Source organism: Gastrolobium bilobum, unplaced genomic scaffold (assembly GCF_033153095.1).
Source record: "Gastrolobium bilobum isolate Gb01-03AN ecotype WA unplaced genomic scaffold, APGP_CSIRO_Gbil_v1 utg10862, whole genome shotgun sequence".
NCBI classification, from domain to species: Eukaryota; Viridiplantae; Streptophyta; class Magnoliopsida; order Fabales; family Fabaceae; genus Gastrolobium; species Gastrolobium bilobum.
Window position 1 is genome coordinate 147380 of NW_026897833.1, and position 18913 is coordinate 166292.

General features: G+C 34.3%; 3 protein-coding genes across 6 annotated transcripts; 1 reads left to right on the top strand and 2 right to left on the bottom strand.

Annotated features, from left to right (window-relative positions):
• Nucleotides 1-151: 151 nt before the first annotated feature.
• On the bottom strand, nucleotides 152-6034 carry LOC133310718 (calmodulin-binding protein 60 B-like). Of its 2 annotated transcripts, none has more exons than XM_061511690.1 (8): nucleotides 5602-6034; nucleotides 5276-5351; nucleotides 4432-4490; nucleotides 3571-4064; nucleotides 3336-3496; nucleotides 3060-3263; nucleotides 2348-2522; nucleotides 152-1304 (listed from the first exon to the last, which is right to left on the bottom strand). In XM_061511690.1, the coding sequence occupies exons 1-8, from the start codon at nucleotides 5712-5714 to the stop codon at nucleotides 751-753; spliced, it is 1836 nt and encodes a 611-aa protein (XP_061367674.1). In that variant the 5' UTR covers nucleotides 5715-6034; the 3' UTR covers nucleotides 152-750. The 2 variants fall into 2 exon arrangements, with proteins under 2 accessions (XP_061367674.1, XP_061367673.1); XM_061511689.1 differs by having other exon boundaries at nucleotides 2288-2522.
• A 3172-nt stretch (nucleotides 6035-9206) lies between these two features.
• On the bottom strand, nucleotides 9207-11341 carry LOC133310722 (ribosomal RNA-processing protein 17). Its single transcript, XM_061511696.1, is given in 4 exon segments — nucleotides 9207-9779; nucleotides 9781-9938; nucleotides 10472-10580; nucleotides 11103-11341. Coding segments are annotated over 4 exon segments (714 nt in total). The 5' UTR covers nucleotides 11322-11341; the 3' UTR covers nucleotides 9207-9551.
• A 2092-nt stretch (nucleotides 11342-13433) lies between these two features.
• LOC133310720 (sphingosine kinase 1-like) lies at nucleotides 13434-17267 on the top strand. Of its 3 annotated transcripts, XM_061511691.1 has the most exons (10): nucleotides 13434-13860; nucleotides 13954-14076; nucleotides 14647-14747; nucleotides 14829-14901; nucleotides 15080-15166; nucleotides 15275-15352; nucleotides 15498-15568; nucleotides 15974-16270; nucleotides 16577-16699; nucleotides 16827-17267. In XM_061511691.1, the coding sequence occupies exons 1-10, from the start codon at nucleotides 13533-13535 to the stop codon at nucleotides 17016-17018; spliced, it is 1473 nt and encodes a 490-aa protein (XP_061367675.1). In that variant the 5' UTR covers nucleotides 13434-13532; the 3' UTR covers nucleotides 17019-17267. The 3 variants fall into 3 exon arrangements, with proteins under 3 accessions (XP_061367675.1, XP_061367676.1, XP_061367677.1); XM_061511692.1 differs by lacking the exon at nucleotides 13954-14076; XM_061511693.1 differs by lacking the exons at nucleotides 13434-13860; nucleotides 13954-14076 and having other exon boundaries at nucleotides 14826-14901.
• Nucleotides 17268-18913: the final 1646 nt, after the last annotated feature.

The following is an 18913-nucleotide window of genomic DNA, read 5'->3' on the forward strand; positions in this document are numbered from 1 at the left end:
GATCATGTAGGCTCCAGAACTGGGCTAGCTGCCACCAAAAACATATGAACTGTGAATTGTATATTCCACAGTTAATTGATTTTATTTCTTTGCCAAGTATATTCAGGTATATAACAAGTGAGAACCAGCATCTTTCTCAGTTGATGTCCCAAGACTACTATCCCATGAAAAGGTATGCAAACTTGTACGGCTACTGAAACATTCATTTGGCAAAGAGGCAGTAAACAAAAGTGCTCCAAGTGCTCAGCACTTCAAATTATTATAACTACTACGCTACAGGGCAACTACACAACAAAATACATAAGCTAGTTAAACATTATCCATCATACTGCGCAAAAACTAATAAGACCCCATAAATGTAAAGATCCTAGTTTCCAGAGATTCCACACTTAGGCCCTGCCAATTTCAAGCAAAAATTGACTTCAGTTTAAAACAAGCAAACTGTCGAGACTTTACAACTTGTAGACAGGAACGCCTGGTGGAAAATATCACAAGCAAAGCAGCTATATAAGAGTTGTTGCAGAGTGAAATTCTTGTACAGGCAGAGATCTCTGCACAACTGTTTATGAGTTAAGACACAGTGAAATCAAAGTCAAGCCTGTGCCAAATAATTCAATCCAGATTTCATGTCATTGCTCATGCTACGAAATTTTAGCATGATGGCAATTTTGAATCTCAGCAAAGAAGCCTTCCATGATATTTCCAGAAAAATTGTTCAGATCATAAAAATGAGTAGTACCTCCAAGTTCTCTACGAGTCATCCAATTCAACGAGTTGTGCCCGTCTCTCGGCAGCCTTCTTCCGAATAAATATGCCCCACCTCAAAGCTGCCTTGAGCTTGAGCCAGCCCACAACAGCTTTTCCTGAGGAACGGTTTGGCTCATCATCAAAATTGTACCTCACAGGGGTTGCAGGCATGTATGTAGATGAACTAGGGTATCCATCTTCATGGGCATTAAAGGAAGCATGTGCTTGGCCCCCCAGGTTAAAAATACGGAGAAGATGCTGCATATCTTCATTTTCTAGCATCTCATGGCTTCTAATACGGATCTCCTCCTCTGGGAAGAAGTCTTCAACTCCTCTGTATGTTGGATTTGAAATGCTGGCAGTCTGGAAGCCATGTGTGGCTGATTGTAGTGGACCAAGAGTGAGCCCATTTTCATTTGTTGGAAGTTGAGCTTGGTGTGAAACACTAATCAACTGGTTTTGTATTGAAAATGCATTATCATCAAACTGAATAGAAGAATTATGATTAGCATTCGGTGGTTGCATGGAGTATCTGGTAGTTGTACCATCATGATAACCTGCAGACATTCATATATAGCTATAAAAAAATTCCCCTGGGCTCACCATTTTTTAAAGGGCAAACATCTATTGTTAGTAAAACAGACAAGAGATTAACATGCAATGAGAGTGATAGAAACTGAATCATATAATCAGAGAACAAAGAGAATGCGCAGCGTTTGGCCCAGAAAATATCTGAATTTTCAGTATATTTCACTGAAGGTAATGCTGAATGCAAAGAAACCAAAAGACAATTACAAATGGAAAACATAGACAAATTACAGTGACTGATCCTAATTACAGAAGCTGAAATTCTAGAGGAATTATAGAGCCCCTAGTCTCTCCCAAATCACCCTAAGGTGCCCAAGGTTCCAAAATGCCCAAAGATGCCTCTCCTCCTTTCCCTGTTGCCTTTTAACCACCACACCCTCTCTCTTTGCCAACTCATCACTTCTAACAGAATTAGAGCCTTCCAACAACCTCACCTCTTGAATATTCCTTTTATTAGCTAAGTCATCCTTCCTAAATGATTCCCTGTGGCAATTCTTATGATAAACCATTAGTGGGGTTCCTATCAGAGAGCAGCTCACTACATTGGTCCTGTAATGCTGTAATTCTCTTCTGCTGACATTTACCACATGGGTTAAAGTTTTCACTACATAGGCATTACAAACTTATCCTATCTAAACCATGTTCGGCACTCTAAATTCCATTTGCTAACTTTATCAGATTAAAGAGAAGAGGAGAGGAGAGGAGAGGGAAAGTTCGGGTAGGGGATACAATCTGTCCACTTTTAGTGAAATTGGGTTTAAAAGAGAAATATTATGAGTAGTGGGTGTATGAACAAAGTGAACAAAAAATTGGCAAAAAAGAATACAGAGAAGAAGAACGGCAGGAAAAGAAAAAAAGGAGGGAGGTTCAAAAATAATGTAAACTAAAAACAATTGCAAAGGCGTTTTGCTTTTGTTGCTAATATAATAATGTTTTACTGGGTAATATATACCTCCAACTGTTATTCCTGAATCCATTGAAGGCTGGCCTGTATGTTCTAGAAATGGCAAACTTGGGATGGAAATCTGCGGAAATGAGTTTGAATATTCCTGGGGGCCCATTTGAGCCTGACGATGAGCAGTGTCCAAAGTCTTATCCTGACTGTAATTTAGCAGAGACTTCCCATCATACTCAATAACATGCATCCAATTATCATATGCCTTCTTCACCAACGTGTCTACATAAACCTACAACAAAAATCATCAGCATTTTAAGAAATTTCATCTTGTCTTTACCTATGGTTTTGAACAGTAAACATTTTTTAAATTTCCATTTTTCCTTTTCTGGAAGAGAAGAATTCCTACCTTGTCTTCGTAATACTAAAAGTCTACAATAAGTTGCATTAAGTCAACTGCCTACCTGATCTATTCACACAAGTACCAGAAACAACATTTATTATTGATACCCTATGCCTGAGTAAGGAGTTTAAACTAGCAAAAAAATTACATAACACAAGAAAGACTCGAACAATAAAACAAAACTAAGCAAAAAAATTGCAGCCAAACACAGGACATTGTTATGTTAACATTGTGAAGCCAATTATGCACATAATCTTTTAGTTGGACACTTTCAACATGAAGAATTGCTTGTGCAACAACCAGGTTGCAAGGAAAAACCAAACTTTATTTACATTATAGCATCAGAGATCAGGTTAATCATATCTTGGAAGAGTTGTGGTCCGAATTAAAACATATATGAAAAAATTTCTGTAAAGGCGTGCTTACCTTCTGACTCTCAGAGAGGGAATCAGCAGAGTAATATTGGTCGCTGGCAATTAAGCCACCCAGTTCATAAATATTGTTGAAAACAACACCCACGTTTCTTGCATCATCAGGATAATATACATAAAGTTTTCCACTGAGAACACAAGTCTTTGCATGCTCAACAAGACTATCCCACATCTTATTTGACATGCCGCTCCCAAGAATCTACACAAGGATAGTTAACCTATGAAAACCTTTGACAGATAAAATAAAATGGACATAAAACTGGATTCTTACATTCCGCAATCTCTGAGGGTCTCTGACCACAAGTCTTAGGAAGTCTTCAACAGTATATATTCCTGCTTTATTTAGCCTTTTGTGAAATGACCCATCCTTGCCAATCTTCTCCAGTCTCCAGACCTCGTCATTCAAAGCAGGTGGGTAGTGTTTCTTGTATACTATAATCCAATAGAAGTTTCATTACAATAAGTCTTAGAATGATATAACAAATACAAGGAAGTTATGAACTTACATTCTCCACGATGATCCTTAACAGTGAAAGCTTCTGTTTTGGCTTCACGAATACGCATTCTCTCACAATAACCCGAGGCAACTTTTAGCCCCAACCTGAACTTCCTACTCCTTATCCAGCTTGAGTTGTCTGTAAAAGTGAGCTCACCCAGTGTTCCTACACCCTCTTTCAGTGTGACTTGCAGATCGCCAGTCAGAAGAGGCCTTTTTCCTTCCCGCTCTTTCACAATATGACTCTCAAACTCATCTTCACTCCAAGTATCATCATCTTCATTATTGAAATCCCCCTCAAGAACAATGACATCTAATTTGACACATGACTCTGGGCCCGATGTGACAACATGGCCCGTGTTTGCATCAATCAAAACAATATGTACGGTTGCTCCTTGCTCACCCTCCACTTTCCCACCAGTAAAGAGGGGAAGGGATAGCCTGGTCTTGAAGTGCAATTGTAAATTTTTGCCATCAGGGCCTTCTATGCGCTTTGGAGAAGAACTGAATTTTACTTTTGAGTATTAGAGAAACAAATTTTAGATATTACAAGCACATTGCGATAATATAAGCTGAAATAGACACACAAATCACCAAACATTGGTCACTAAATTTTGACTTTAAAGGATCTCCATTAAGCTTATACCATCTGTCTAATTCCACTATTCCAACCTCTAGCAAAGCAAGTTGATGCAGGAAATAATCTTGTCATGAAAGCATAAGCAGTGAAAAGGTAGGAGAACTTTTATATGATAAAAGTATTAAATTTTAAAGCATCGTGCAAGACTTAATTTACATTATAAAACCATGTGTTACGCAAATATTCCTCATACAAACATTTTTTAACAAGCTGAGGGGACACAAAAAGCACCTCCCAGTAAGCTTGGCAGGGCCTAGTTTTGCCAAAGCACGCTCCACTTCTTCACTAACCTGAACAGCAGCAAGCCAGAAAAATAAGAAATAAGACACAAATCCATAACAAAACATTACTCGTGCAAGGTAGCATACATTCACTTCATTAACAGAGTTGTTCCTTTAAATTATATTTGACAACACTCGGACACACAGACACTGCAGGACTACTTATTCCAGAAAGCCTCTCATAGATGAGTAAATTGAAAAGGAAAAAAAAATATTTTTAAACTTAAAGAAATATAATATAAAACAATTAAAGTAGCCTTCACCTAATAGCTTAAGCTTTTGGGTTGAAATATTAATAACATGGTATCAGAGCCTCTGTGACCAAATAGTCACAAGTTAGATCCTCACCGACCCCATTCAATTAATAAATAATTAAATATTGTGGAGTTTCTTAGCACATGTATATGAGGCTGTGCATTGTCACCGTTCAAACCCAATGAACTTTTGTGTAAGGGGGCGCGTTAGAGAAATATAATATAAAACCATTAATGTGACATTTACCTAATAACTTCAGCTTTTGAGTAGAAATAATTCTTTACAATTACTTTACCTTTTTCGATTTGAATATCAGAACACTGATTTCCTACCCAATTCTATCTAAGCCTGAGATCGAGCCAAGGCCTACCGGACTAAAGGATAATAAACGGGGGTTGCTGTTTTAGGGGCTGATTGGGCAAGCAGTATATGCAAGTGATAACTTCAGGTAATATAGTCAAACAAATCAATTAAAAAAAAAAAAAAATATCAGATTATCATATTAAGAATTAATACCACAATGAACTGAATTTTCTTACAACTCTGCGTAAAATAGGCTCCAGTGATGAGCAAAGTTTCTGCAGACTATCCACCTTCAGGGCTTCAACAATTACACTGCACATTAATATAAATAAATGAATAAAAAACAATAAATGCATCCATAAGCAAGTTTAAGAAATCAAATTAAGCTTTAACAGATGAAAACATAAGTGCTTAACATTAAGGTTAAAATTCAAATTCACTACTTCTCCATCATTTTCATGCAAATATTATTAGTAGCGCAAAGTGATAACAATGTTAACGAACAATACAATTCAGGGAACTTGAAGAATCAGAAAATAGAAGCAAAAAGCTGAGTTATAACCTAGCCAAAGCAGGTCGCTTCCGATCTGGTTGTCCTTCTTCAGCAGAACTCGAATCCAAACTTCGCTTCTCCCTCGCCACACCGCTCGATCTCTCCACATACCTCCCGTTCATTATTCCAACTCCAAACTGAACAGCGTTGTTTGGTTACCGAGAAAGTGAAAGAAAAGATCAGAACTAGTAGGGTTTTTCAGTCACGTAAACCTCAACAGTTCAGTTTGACTCGGAACCTCAAAATAAAGCCAAAAAAAAATTAAAAAAAAAAGAGGGAAAAATCTGCAGTTTGCTCTACTTTTCCTTCGTTTTCTCGGCAGCCAAACGAAATAAACGAGAAAAAGGAAAAGGAAGCGGGAAAGGTTGAAAGGTACGGAATCTGAGAAATTTCCGGGAAGTGTCTTTCCGCTTCAAACGCTATTTTGCAATCTGACGCTTATTTTGTCGCACGCCACAAAACACTCCCAAACTCCGTTTTTTCGTTCTTGTCTGAGCATATAGATGAACAGGAGATCTAGGCCGTTTATTGTGGATCATTATCGATGCTTTAAGATTTTTCCACGTGGAGTGATTGGGTCCGTCCGATCATTATAAGGTGGCGTGGTGCTAGCCGTCAGATTTTAGATGCTAATGTTTTTTCTATTTATTAAGGTTTGAATTCAATTCACATTTTCAGCAGTAATAAATTTATCTTAGGTGGTGTTTGGTCGGCTACCTGGTTCATCCGGGGAGAGATCGAGCTTCAAGAAATAGTGAACGGTCTTATTAATACACAAATGTATAACTCTCCAGAAATTTCAATTGCGCTTATATTCATCACCGTAGGAATTGGGTTCAAGATTTTCAAAAAATTTCCTATGCACCTGAGTGTGGGGAAGAGTGATGTCCATGTTTGGTACAGAGTTTTTAAGTATTTCTCCATCACTTCTATTTGCATAGCTTTCGAGAAATGTTTGTAAAAAACAAGGAAAAGTTACTCTTACAAAAGACATCTTCATGGTGGTATTTTCTTGTTAACCGGCTAAATGCAAGATGGGCAACCAAATATAGACCAACTTACCCTCGTCGGTGAAGAAAGATAAACAGTTTACTTTTATTGATGCGGTTATTAAAGCTAAACAGACCAACTCGATAATATGACCAACGTACCTCTGCAACGAAAATTGATGCAGAGACTAAAATCATATCGTTACTGAGGCAAGGAGAGGGTGAGAAGGAGGGAAAAAAGGTGAGGACTGAAGTGAAGGTGTTTGAGAATGAGAGAGAAACAGAGGTAGCAGAGGCAAATTCTGAGCTTGCTAAGAAAAAAGCTATGTGGGAAAAGGCGGCGCAGGTGGCGGAGGTGGAGGCCACTAAGGCTGTGGTACCGAGAGAAGCAGAGTTGTAGGGAGAGGTTGAAAAAATGAATGCTTTGACAAGAACAGAGAAGCTTAAAACTGAGTTCCTCATCAAAGCAAGCGTTGAGTACGAAACCAAAGTTTGTTGATTTTTTAAAAACAAGATTATTTTCGTAAAAACAAATTTTTTTCCCATCTATATTTTAACTAAAGCCAAACATAGACTTTATAAGTCTTACCTAATTTGCCCGATAAATTTTTTTTCCACCAAACAATTTTTTTTATATTTTTCTACCAAACTCACTTTCCAACCATTTCCTTATCAATTACATTTTTCTAGTATTCAAAAAATTTCTCCTCAACCAAACACCTCCTTATTGTTATAAAATGGATAGGGAATACAAGACAAAGAAATAAAATTCTGCAGAGAAAGAAAATGTATTAAGATTTTTATTACAAAGAATTATGAAGGATGTCCTTATTTATAGAATTTTTTTTTCACTATTTACACAAATGATTTATGCGTACGAATAGTAATTATTACGCGTATCAACAGTACTGAATGGTTATCGGCATATAATCGCATATGAATAGTATTGAATAGTAAGCCGTGTATGAACAGTAACCATGAACAGTACTAAACAGTACCCCGCGTATGAATAGTAATCATGAACAATAATCTGTGTACAAGTGATTACACTACTCATAATAAAAAAGCTATAGCGGTAGGGAGGTAAAACATTCACAAATTTATTTCATAACATTTATGCGTTTTAAATAGCTTTATAGCAAAATTGAGATTGTTAACATTCTTCCTCCTTCATGGCAAATACATAGGCATATTAGTTTAATGGTTTTATTAATCTCATGTTAAAGGAGATAGTTATCTCATGTCATAGAGATAAATTTATGGACTCCACCACTTGAAAATATAAAAGAAAAGAAAAGAAAAATATGGCACAGTTATCGAAGGGTGTGTAAGAAAGAAAACTTATCTCATGTAACATGAAAATTGTCTTTCCCTTAGTTTAAACTATAGTTTTCTCCTGAAATTCAATGTTTGCACTCCACTAACAATATCTCTGTTACAAACATCACTCTTAGATTGCAATATGACCAATATGTGCTAGTCCAAACCTAATTTTAGGTCTTTAATTGTTTGATTAATTATATAAAGGTTCTAAATATGTTTAGCGGATTTGATATATGATGTGTAAAAAGTTCAAGACATCAAGTTTAGGTCTGATCTGTGTCTTGGGCCTCTACATATTATCCGGCTAACTTCTCTAAATGCGGTATAAATTTTTGGTGCTATTGTTGCACCAAGATTCAGTGCATCTCACCAATGAGAGCATTACACATCATAGGAGAGAGAAAAAATTTGGCAAAAAAAAAAAAAAAACTTTAGCTGACATGTAATATTTTTATTTGTGGAATATACTGAATCTTTAGTGCAAACAGTAGCATCAAAAATTTATTCCTAAATGCGAGGTGGTCCTTCGATTTCAGATGCAACCAAGTTTTGTCCAACATCAACCGAGTAATATATAAATCAAACCTTAGCCTATGCTAGGACTTCATTAAAATATGCCTCATCCTCATCTATTCGTGTTTGAGAAGTTATTCTGCTACATATAATGCATAATGAATATCTCAAGTTACGATGTATAAAGGTAGGATGAAAGTTGACAAATTAGCTTAGAATGTTGGAACATGGAAGTTTGAATGTTATAAATATATAGTTGGAAGTTTAGTCTCCTTTTTTCAGCAAATATGCATGCATTAAAGACAATTGAATTGAGATGCAAACATACGTATAATACCCAAACCTTGTTATTTGTTCTGGTGCCCTGCAATTGGAGATCCACACTCGTGGTAGTATCATATTCCGTTAGCCCAAAATGAAGATGATATATTTCGATTTTGGTTAAATAACGCTTAGTTTCATTAAATTTTTAACTAAGTCACTAAATGAGGAAAGTTATATTGACATAATATAATTTGTAAATAAAAAATTTATAAATTTAACCTTCCTCCACTAAAATTAATAAACTTTTAACTATTGTTCTTATTGTTTTAAATTTTTGTAATTAAATCCCTAGAGGTCAACAGTCGTTTGAACTCTTACAAGTTTTGCTGATATGGCATAGAAAACTCTTGGTTAAGGTATAAATATAACCAACTGGCAACCGCTCTGATCTTTGAAACCAGCTTTAACTTATTATTAGCTGAGTACATAGACTTCGACAGAGGATAAAGGGTTTGATTCATTAGAAAACCCTACATATGGATGAACTATAGCATCAAAAAACAAAAACATAAACTGAAAAGGCTTCTCTTTGGGTCAGAAGCTGAAATTTTAGAACCCAAAAAAATATGTAAAACTAGAAAATTAAAACTATGCATGATTTGAATGTATACAACACAATAATATTACCGATTAGCAAAAAAGAAAAGAAAAACAGAAAACGGAAAACAGAAAAATTAGGTGTTTGTGTCTGCCATCGTATCTTCCTTAATCCTTAAATTCCCCATAATGGATCAAAGCTAAAATCAGGAAGACACATGACCCCGGCAGAAGAAAATCCAGTCATTGACATTAGGAACCATGTAACCCCAACTAGATAACTATGAAACAAGCCCAAACTTTGCAATAAGCAAGCATGAGTTCTCCCTTCTCAGTAGATAAGTTGCTGAACTCAATAATCACCTCCACAAGAATACAGTTACTTGTAGACTTGAGTGCCCAGCTACCATTACTTCTTTCCCGGCTTCTTCCCTTTCTTTTTATCTCTCTTACTTCTTGGCTTTGGCCGTGACTTGTGTTTTGCAACCTTTTTAAAAGATTTCTTATTATTTACCGGCACATTGTGCCTTTTATCAGCTACAACAGAAAGGGGGGACACTGCTGCCATCTTCCTTTCACTAGGATAACTTTCTTCTTCGGGGTTGATCTCACTTGTTACGACTGTGACTTTCAAATCAGCATTTTCATATGTCTTTGTTCCTTTCAACAACAGAAGGTAAATCCAATTATCAAATGAGTCACAAACCGAAAGCAGAAGGAAATCATACATCATATGCTAAAATTCCATTAAATAGCTTGACATTTATAAGTAAAGAAGCTTCAGACAGGTTTTAGTTAAAACTTTAAGCTACTTAAGTTAAACACGATGTGTAACTCTGGTCACATGCCATGATGAATGATGAAGGATTCCCTGTGGATGCATGTATGTCCAAAAAGGAGCTCAAAAATATTCTCATGCTTTATCAGTTTATCACCAACAAAGTATGAAATGACTCGTGCATAAATAAACCGATAAGAAACAAATTGACTCTATCAAATGTAACTATATAAGGGTTCAAGTATGGAAAACAACCTTTTTACAAAAATACAAAGATAAAGCTATGTAAAATTGACCCTCCCCCCTCCCTCTCGTAAGTCGGAAAGTCTTGTGTACAGGGGTTTGTCCATGTAACTCTATTCAACTTAGAGAAATATCCCAATTTACACAGATGAAGAGTTAAAAAAAAATGTACCAGAAGTAGATTCAACTTCTTCTTCTTGGCACTCGTCAATTTCATCTGGTCGAGAGTCAGCGGTTGGTGCTACGCCTCCATACATAACAAATTCTCTTTCCAACTTCCTCTGCAAAATTAGTCCACTGAGATAGATAAGAAAACTAAACATAGAAGTGCCTTTGCAAATATGCAAAACCATAATGCAGACATGTAATTCTGTGTCCCGAGTCTCAAGTGTCATACAACAAGGAATTTGAAAAATGGGAATGCAGAAGATTCAATTCAACCCAGACCCTCCAATAGGAATGAAACAAACAAATTACTCCTCATATAATTTCTTCATATCCAAATTTTAGCAATGTTCTGATACGAACCTGGGAGAATCTCACCCTAAAAAAGATTAAGCCCAAAAAGTCTATATAAACCCCACACTGTAATCTTATTTTTCTGACGACAGACTCCAAATCCCATACCTTGCAATTGGATTGTAATATGTTCAAGAGGGAATCATTTGATTCCTATGAATAATTAATTATTTTAATGAATCATAATATAACAACAAAAGAGCATGCAAGTAATTAGAGAGCAGTGACATGGGAATGTAAAAAAATAAATGAATAATTATTGGAGGAAGAAAAAAAGAGTACACCTTTTTGCGCTCCTCGCTGCGTTTCCGCCTCAGCACCTCCTCTTGTTGTTTCTGGGCTTCCTTCCTTCTCTTCTTCTTTCGCTTGTGAAAACCACCGACATAGTCCTGAAGATCTTTCTCGTTGAAAGTGACACCCAAAGCTTTGTTCTTTAAAGCCCTCTTCTTAAGGTGTCCCCCTTTCCCTTTCCGCTGCAACACTCCCACTGCTCCCTCTTCCATCTCCCCTCAACCACAACCTACTGTACCAAAAAACAAAAACCCTTGCTTTTCGTTGCTCCATTATATAGTTGTAATTTTAAACAATTTTTTTCGCTCAAATATTTAATAAATATGATATAAAAAAAAAAAATCAGCTAGAATTTAAAAGAGCATAAATTTAAATAGAAATGTCTTCAAGATTGAAGAAAATAATACTTTACATCAACCCTAATTACCTGTTCAACGGCTCGCGATATTTTCACAACTTTCAATTCTTCAAACTAAGTGTGAGACTAGTTTTGAGTTAGGCTTAAAAAAATGTATTGAATTAAAATTTTAAAAGATTATTTTGAGATAAATTTTTTTAGAGATTTTAAAAGACTATCTAAAATTGTAGTGATTTTAAAGATTATTTTATAACACATTTTTTACGATCAAAATTTTATAAGATTGTATTTTAAAAAAATTTAATAGAATTTGTAAGATTTGAAATGACAATATGAATTTATAAGATTTTAAAAAAATTATATGAATTTTTAACAAATATTCAAAGGTGATTCTTAAGAAGGATAATCAAATCAAAAATTTCTATGTACAAATTTTATTAAAACTTTGTGATATCTTTACATGTTATTAGTGTGATAGAGCATGTTATTCATATTTAAAAAAATTATTTCATTTTCACCAATATTTTTAAAATATTTATTAAATTATTATATGAAATTATTTATATTAAATGCAAATGTATTTATCCCAATTTAATAGCTCATAAAGTGAAAAAACTGACATATGTACTATGCAATGGGCTTCTTCTACTCATTATCTTGTCAAATAGTAACTTGCATTTATTATGGTACGAGAATAGTTAACATTGTTGAGTAGATATTGTTTTAACTAAGTGACAAAAACAAGTTATGTAATAATAATATCAATTTTTTCTTGTTATTCTACAAATGAATATTGAAATTTTGTCTTTCATTGTGTGCCTAATATCGTGCATAAAAGGTCTTGAGAAAATTTTATCGGTAATATACTATTTTTTAAACATGTTTATCGTGTATTACCCGTGCTATGATTATATAAAAAAGAATTGAACACATCATTAGAGACACAATCACAACCATAACTCATTAATTAATCATGAGAAGAATAACATAAAAAGGAATGTCAAAACTAGAGAAAATATATGAGAGTAAAAAAAAGAAGATACCTTGGCTTTAAGAAAAAGTTAGGATAGATTGTGAGATACTATAATAGAGAAATTTCAAAAAATCCCAAAGGTTAGAATGAGATTGTGAGAGAGGTGTGTTATTTATACTTTTCACAAAAAAATCTCATAAAATTCACACTAATAGAAAATCCATTAAAATCGTCAGATTTTGTAATACCACAAAATTATTTTTTATTTGTTTGAAATAATGATTGAATACCACCAGATTTTGGACGAATTATAAAATAATCTTTTAAAATTCTAATCGAATACACGTGATTTTTCTACAATCGTTTAAAATTCTAATTGAATATCAATAAATTTTTTATCCAAAAATAATTTCTTAAAATCTCAATCCTATACATCCCCTTAGTTACCATTAAAACTCCTCACCCCCTCCTTATAAATAATATACACATTTGGACTAAAAGAGAATTCAATCTTAAGATTTGATAAAATAGAAAAAATTCAGAACGAAATAGAAAAATTAGATAAAAATAAAATAATCACTTATATATATATATATATATATATAATTTAATAAATAAGGCGTATTAATAATAAGAGATTACTTTAATTTTTAAAAATGACGGCTTATTTTTAAACTCCCTTAAAAAAAATATGACTTCAAAATAAATAAATTTAAACACCCTCTTTTATAAAAAATGACTGCTTGTAGTATTCACAGACGGTGTGTGAATATCCCGGAAAAACAAAATAGTTAATTAGTTAAAAGAGATTACTCGTCAATCGTCATATATAAAAAATTAACGTCACAAACACTACACATATATCAAAAATTAAAATGTAGATAATTAATATTTTTAAATTTTATCAATAAAGTAGTGGGGTCAGGAAAAAGAAATTAATAGAATAATTTGGGTGGCGTGCAAACGCAAGCAAACTTGTTTATTCATAACCCAAAAGCCATAAGCATTATTTTGTCCCCCCAAAAACCGGTTTATTTAGTTTTTTTCGGTCTAGTGGTTTCAATCAAACCGGTCCACCGGCTGTCGTACAAAATGGACCGATCCGATGAACGGGGCCCCACAATAATCTCGGACCGGGTCGTCGTCAACGGGACGGTAACACCACTAGCTCTGCTCAGCGACGGGAGACTTTGGTGGCCGGAGGGAAGTCAACGGAGTTTGACCATCGAAAAAGAGGTTATTGGGTTCGTCGCCGACGGTCCCAACATCAAGCTCAAAACCGTGGTGGAAGCCAGAGATGGCTGCTGCGCTTGTGGTAGCAGAGGAAGACTGGTTAGAAACGACGTCGTGTTTCGGCCCTCGTCGGAGGAATCGCATAGGCTCTGGTGTCAGAAGCTTCGCGAAATTATCGATTCTCTCGGTAACTAATTTGAATCACTTTGTTTTGTTTGTTTGTTTGTTTCGTTAATTTTGTTGGTTATGTGTGGCAAAGTTTAGATTTTGAATGGAACAGGACGCCCTAAGAGGCTTTTTGTCTTTGTTAATCCATTTGGGGGAAAGAAAGCTGCTACCAATATTTTTCGTGACCAAGTAAAACCTCTTCTTGAAGATGCACAATTGCAACTTACAGTTCAAGGTTTTGGTTTTTTTTTCATTCATTGCTCCATTTTTTTTAACCTTTCATTTATTTATTTATTTTTGAGATTTCTCCCATTTATTGATTATTCAACTAATCGGGTCGAGCCAAGAGAATCATAGTGTACCCTGTGTTAGTTGATCCACATGCTTCATGATTAACCCTTCCTTTAGAGTTTGTTTGAATTTTTTTTAGCTTAGAAGCTATAAGCTTAAAAAAGAAGAAGTTGAAAGCTGCTTGATAATTACATAAAATTTTTAAATTAAAAGTTATTAAAAATACATATTTCAAGAAAATTATCTTTCTCTATCTTTATAACTCTTCATTTAAAAAAAATCTACACAATTCAAGTAAAAGAGCTTAAAAAAAAAGCTCCTTCTAAGAGCTTTTAACTTTCAACTTTTTTCTTCATTATAAAAAAAGAACTTTTCATTGTAAGAGCTTTTCCCAAAACCTGTTTGGCCTAGCTTATACTTAGTTTCTAGCTTAAAAAAAAGAGTATCGAAACATGCACTTATTCATTTAGTTAATTTGTGTGATTAATATTATTATTATTATTTATTATCACAGAAACCGAACATCAGCTCCATGCAAAGCAAGTTGTTCAGTCCCTTGATATTTCCAAGTACGATGGGATTGTTTGTGTTAGTGGAGATGGGATTTTGGTCGAGGTTAGTTCATTGGACATTAAGTAAATTGTTGTTGGTTGCGATAAGTAAGTATTCAGTTACTAGGTCCCACATTTTTAGTAGGTTGTAAATGGACTGCTTCAAAGGGAGGACTGGGATACTGCAATAAAGATGCCCCTTGGAGTTGTTCCTGCAGGTTTTATCCTCCTTTTTCCGTTGTGTAGACAATGAGTGTAGTTATATAGATTTAGTTATGTTTTAAGATTAACTTAACTAAATCTGTATAAGTGTATAACTACATTCGTGGGAAGTGGTTTAATCTTCTAATTATCTCTTCCATGACATTCATACAAAATGAATGGTTCTATTTGAAGGTACGGGAAATGGCATGGCAAAGTCTCTTCTCGATTCAGTTGGTGATCCTTGTGCAGTAGCTAATGCTGTTCTAGCCATCATACGAGGTTTCAATTCATTGTCATACCAACATGTCATATCCTGACCAATAACATTGTTTTTTCAGTGTGCTAATATAAACTATAAAGTACTAACGTTATATTTAATGCTGTCAGGCCATAAGCGATCCCTTGATGTGGCCACTATCACGCAAGGGGAAACCAGATTTTTCAGTATATTGATGCTTGCATGGGGTAATTACCTTCACCATATATTGGATTTTGGCAATGAGGTGGACGTGCAAAAACATCTAAGACAGTTGTGCCTGCTTCTGGTTCTAACCCTGAGATTCACTCAGACATGTTTATGATATCCACTGAAAATATTATTCTATTTCAGGTCTGGTGGCCGATATTGACATCGAGTCTGAAAAGTATCGGTGGATGGGAAGTGCTCGTATAGATTTTTATGTTAGTAAGCCATGTCATAATATTACCATGTCATGTTTATTTATGACACTTTTCTTTCATTAAATGTGTCTCTTGATATGGATTATTGTTTCAGTTATCTAATACTTGGGTTGAAGGCAAGAACATAAATGATATAGCATTTAATCATCATATAATAAAGTCATGTACGTTAATTGGGGGCAGTTTACAATCTAAAGCTGTTTGTGCTTATGTAGAATGCTTTAAACTAAAATCATATTTTGCTAGTAGTCTTTGCCGATTCCTATCAACATGGTGCACCCACACCTCAGTGCGAATCTAGAACAATAATATGTTTTCATTGTTATACTCGTGCTACAATTACTTTGAAGTACAATGATTGAAGTTATTTCTAATTTTTTTCTTTTTCATTACCTACTGTTTTAGAGTCTCACTCGAATCTTCCAATTGAGGCATTACTTTGGATGTATTTATTTTGTGCCTGCACCTGGGTTTGAAGCTTACGGGGATTCCACTAGTTACCCTGGCAATTCTACTAACAAAGTCAGCAACAGGGATCCAATTGATGTGGAACCTGTGAGGTTACAAAGGCTCGGTTATAAGGGACCTGAAATTAACGTGGAGAATCTGAATTGGAGAGTTGTAAATGGACCTTTTATTTCTGTCTGGCTTCACAATGTGCCTTGGGGTGCTGAAAACACTATGGCAGCACCAGATGCTAAGGTTGGTTTTATGTGTAAGAATTTATGCATATCGGATTATCATTTACTCTCTTACACACTTTTACTTAATGTCATTGTGAGAATTGTTTTCTATTTCTAACATCGCAGTGTTGGTGACACTAATAGTAGGATCAATATATACATATAAATGAGGATTAACTATTTGCATATTAATTTGCCTGATTTTAATGACTACTACTGATTTGCTCCTCCATCGTAGGACATCATTACTTATAATAATTGATAATAGTCGTTTGGAGTGATGAGTTTGACAATTCTTTTTGTCATTTCAATTTGGTAAATGCAGTTCTCAGATGGTTATCTTGACTTGATCATTGTGAGGAATTGCCCAAAATTACCATTGCTGTCAATGATGTCAGAGGTGAATAATGGAGGTCATGTAAAATCGCCATATTGCATGTACCTAAAGGTGTGGTCACCAATATGTATCAGTGCAATACTTTTCCTTGTAATTGCTTTGGGTTCTTAAGTGTCCCTGCTTTGATCTATTTGCATAACAAAATTTGATAATTTCTGTATCTTGCAACAAATAATAGGTGAAAGCTTTCATCTTGGAACCTGGCCCACGCTTGGAAGACCAAGAGAAGGAAGGGATCATAGATGCAGATGGTGAGGTTCTGGCAAGGGGGAAAGGATCGTACCAGTGTGAGCAGAAGGCTTTGATGGCCTATGATAAACTTCAAATAACAGTGGATCAAGGTTTAGCCACTATTTTCACCCCTATATAAAACTCTTTGACTTTTATACCCAACAACAACAACAACAACAACAACAAAAAACGAAAGAAAGGAAGAAAAAACTCTTGGTTTAACTATTTTCCTCGGTCCATTCTATTCCAACATTCCATGCCTTTAGTCTGCAATTGCACACACGTAGATATATAAGTTGAACCTTCCACAGTTTAACGAGTTATTTATATTGTACACTGTACAACACATGACAAAGGAATCATATTTGTTTGAAACAAGTTTGCTTTACACCACCAATTGGTGTGGATAAGAGAATTGTTCTATTTTAAATTATCGTGACGCAAATGTTTTTTATTTTTTCATCACCCTTTTTCCTCTGGACTGAAACACCTAATCTGTTTCAACATGCCTCTTTATAATTACGAATTTGATTAACTTAGAGAAAACTTTCGATTGAAATGTGGGTGTGAGTAGATCCTCCTCGTGTGGTGTTATTAATAGAGCTTGACTTGTCCTGCAATTACTTCAAAAGTCTTGTATATTTTTTTCCATACTTGTTGGTTAAAATCATGTATTTTATTTTTTTTTATTTTTATTTTATAAAGCGTGATCACAAATTTATGCATTGGTAAGAATGGCATGTATTAATATTCAATCTCTTGCATTTTTAAATGCATATAGGGTAAAATATATGGGCTTATTCACTCATAATGTGAGCTTTTCAAATATTATATAAATTTAGCATATGCATATACAAAATGGCCACATGTATGTTTATTATCAACTCACATCTTCACATTTATGAGATTATTTGCTCAAGTGATAATATTAAGAGCATAATTCGTGGATTATATAATAAAGATAAATTGTCTTGATAATGCTGGTGAACTTACATATCAGGCAGTTAAAAATTATCGTATGTCAATTGAAATTACAGTTGAATAACTTGTTGCTAATGATCATATCTGAAATGGTTTAGCATATTAATTATTAAACATATTCAATTAATAACTAGGTCATTGCTTATGAGAATAAAGCTCCCGTTTTGATATGGAGATATGTTATTTTATATGCTGCATTACTTGTACGCATCATGTTAACAAGTTATCATAAAATCTCTCCATTACAATTGACTCATGGTTAGGAGCCAAATGTTTCTAATTTTGTAATTTTTGGATGTGCGATTTATGTTTCAATTACTCCACCATAACGACTAAAGATAAGTCCCCAATGATAGTTGAAAATATATGTTGGATATGAATCTCATGAAGATTTAGTTAAAAACAAAATTTGCTTATTGTTATCAGTTTTTCCAACATGATGGGGAGAGAATAAACAGTTAGAAAAATATATTAATTAGAATGCATATAATTAGCTTATATAAATCATCACACAAAGCAATTATAAGAAAAATATATTATACATCGACTGCCAAAATGTTTGACTATTCAACAAGTCTAATAATCCAACCGTAAATGCTTCAATTCAAATTGATAAACTACACTTAAAACATGGAAAAATGATCGGTTCCAAGGATAAAATTACTCAAGAAAAGGAAAGAAACATATGATCAAGATGGTCATAATATGGAGACAATTGCTAATCCTGAAGACATAACTTTTATTAAACCTCAAGGGAGGTTCAAGTACCTAAAAATAATGAAAATGAAGAGATTTCTATTAGTTATGTCTTTACACGAAAAAGTTGGAATCGTAAAATTATAGTTCAATATTTTAGCAAAAAATGAAATAATGAAACAAGACAAGAATATTGAAGCTAATTTGTTGATAAATGTAAACAAATAAGTACTGGCCAAAATATAAAGACACAATTCAAACGTAAAGCTTTTGGACCTATAATCCAAACATATGAAGGTGTAAAGCCAATGAGATATAAATGTGCAAAAATATAATGAGAAAAATGAAGTAGTAAGA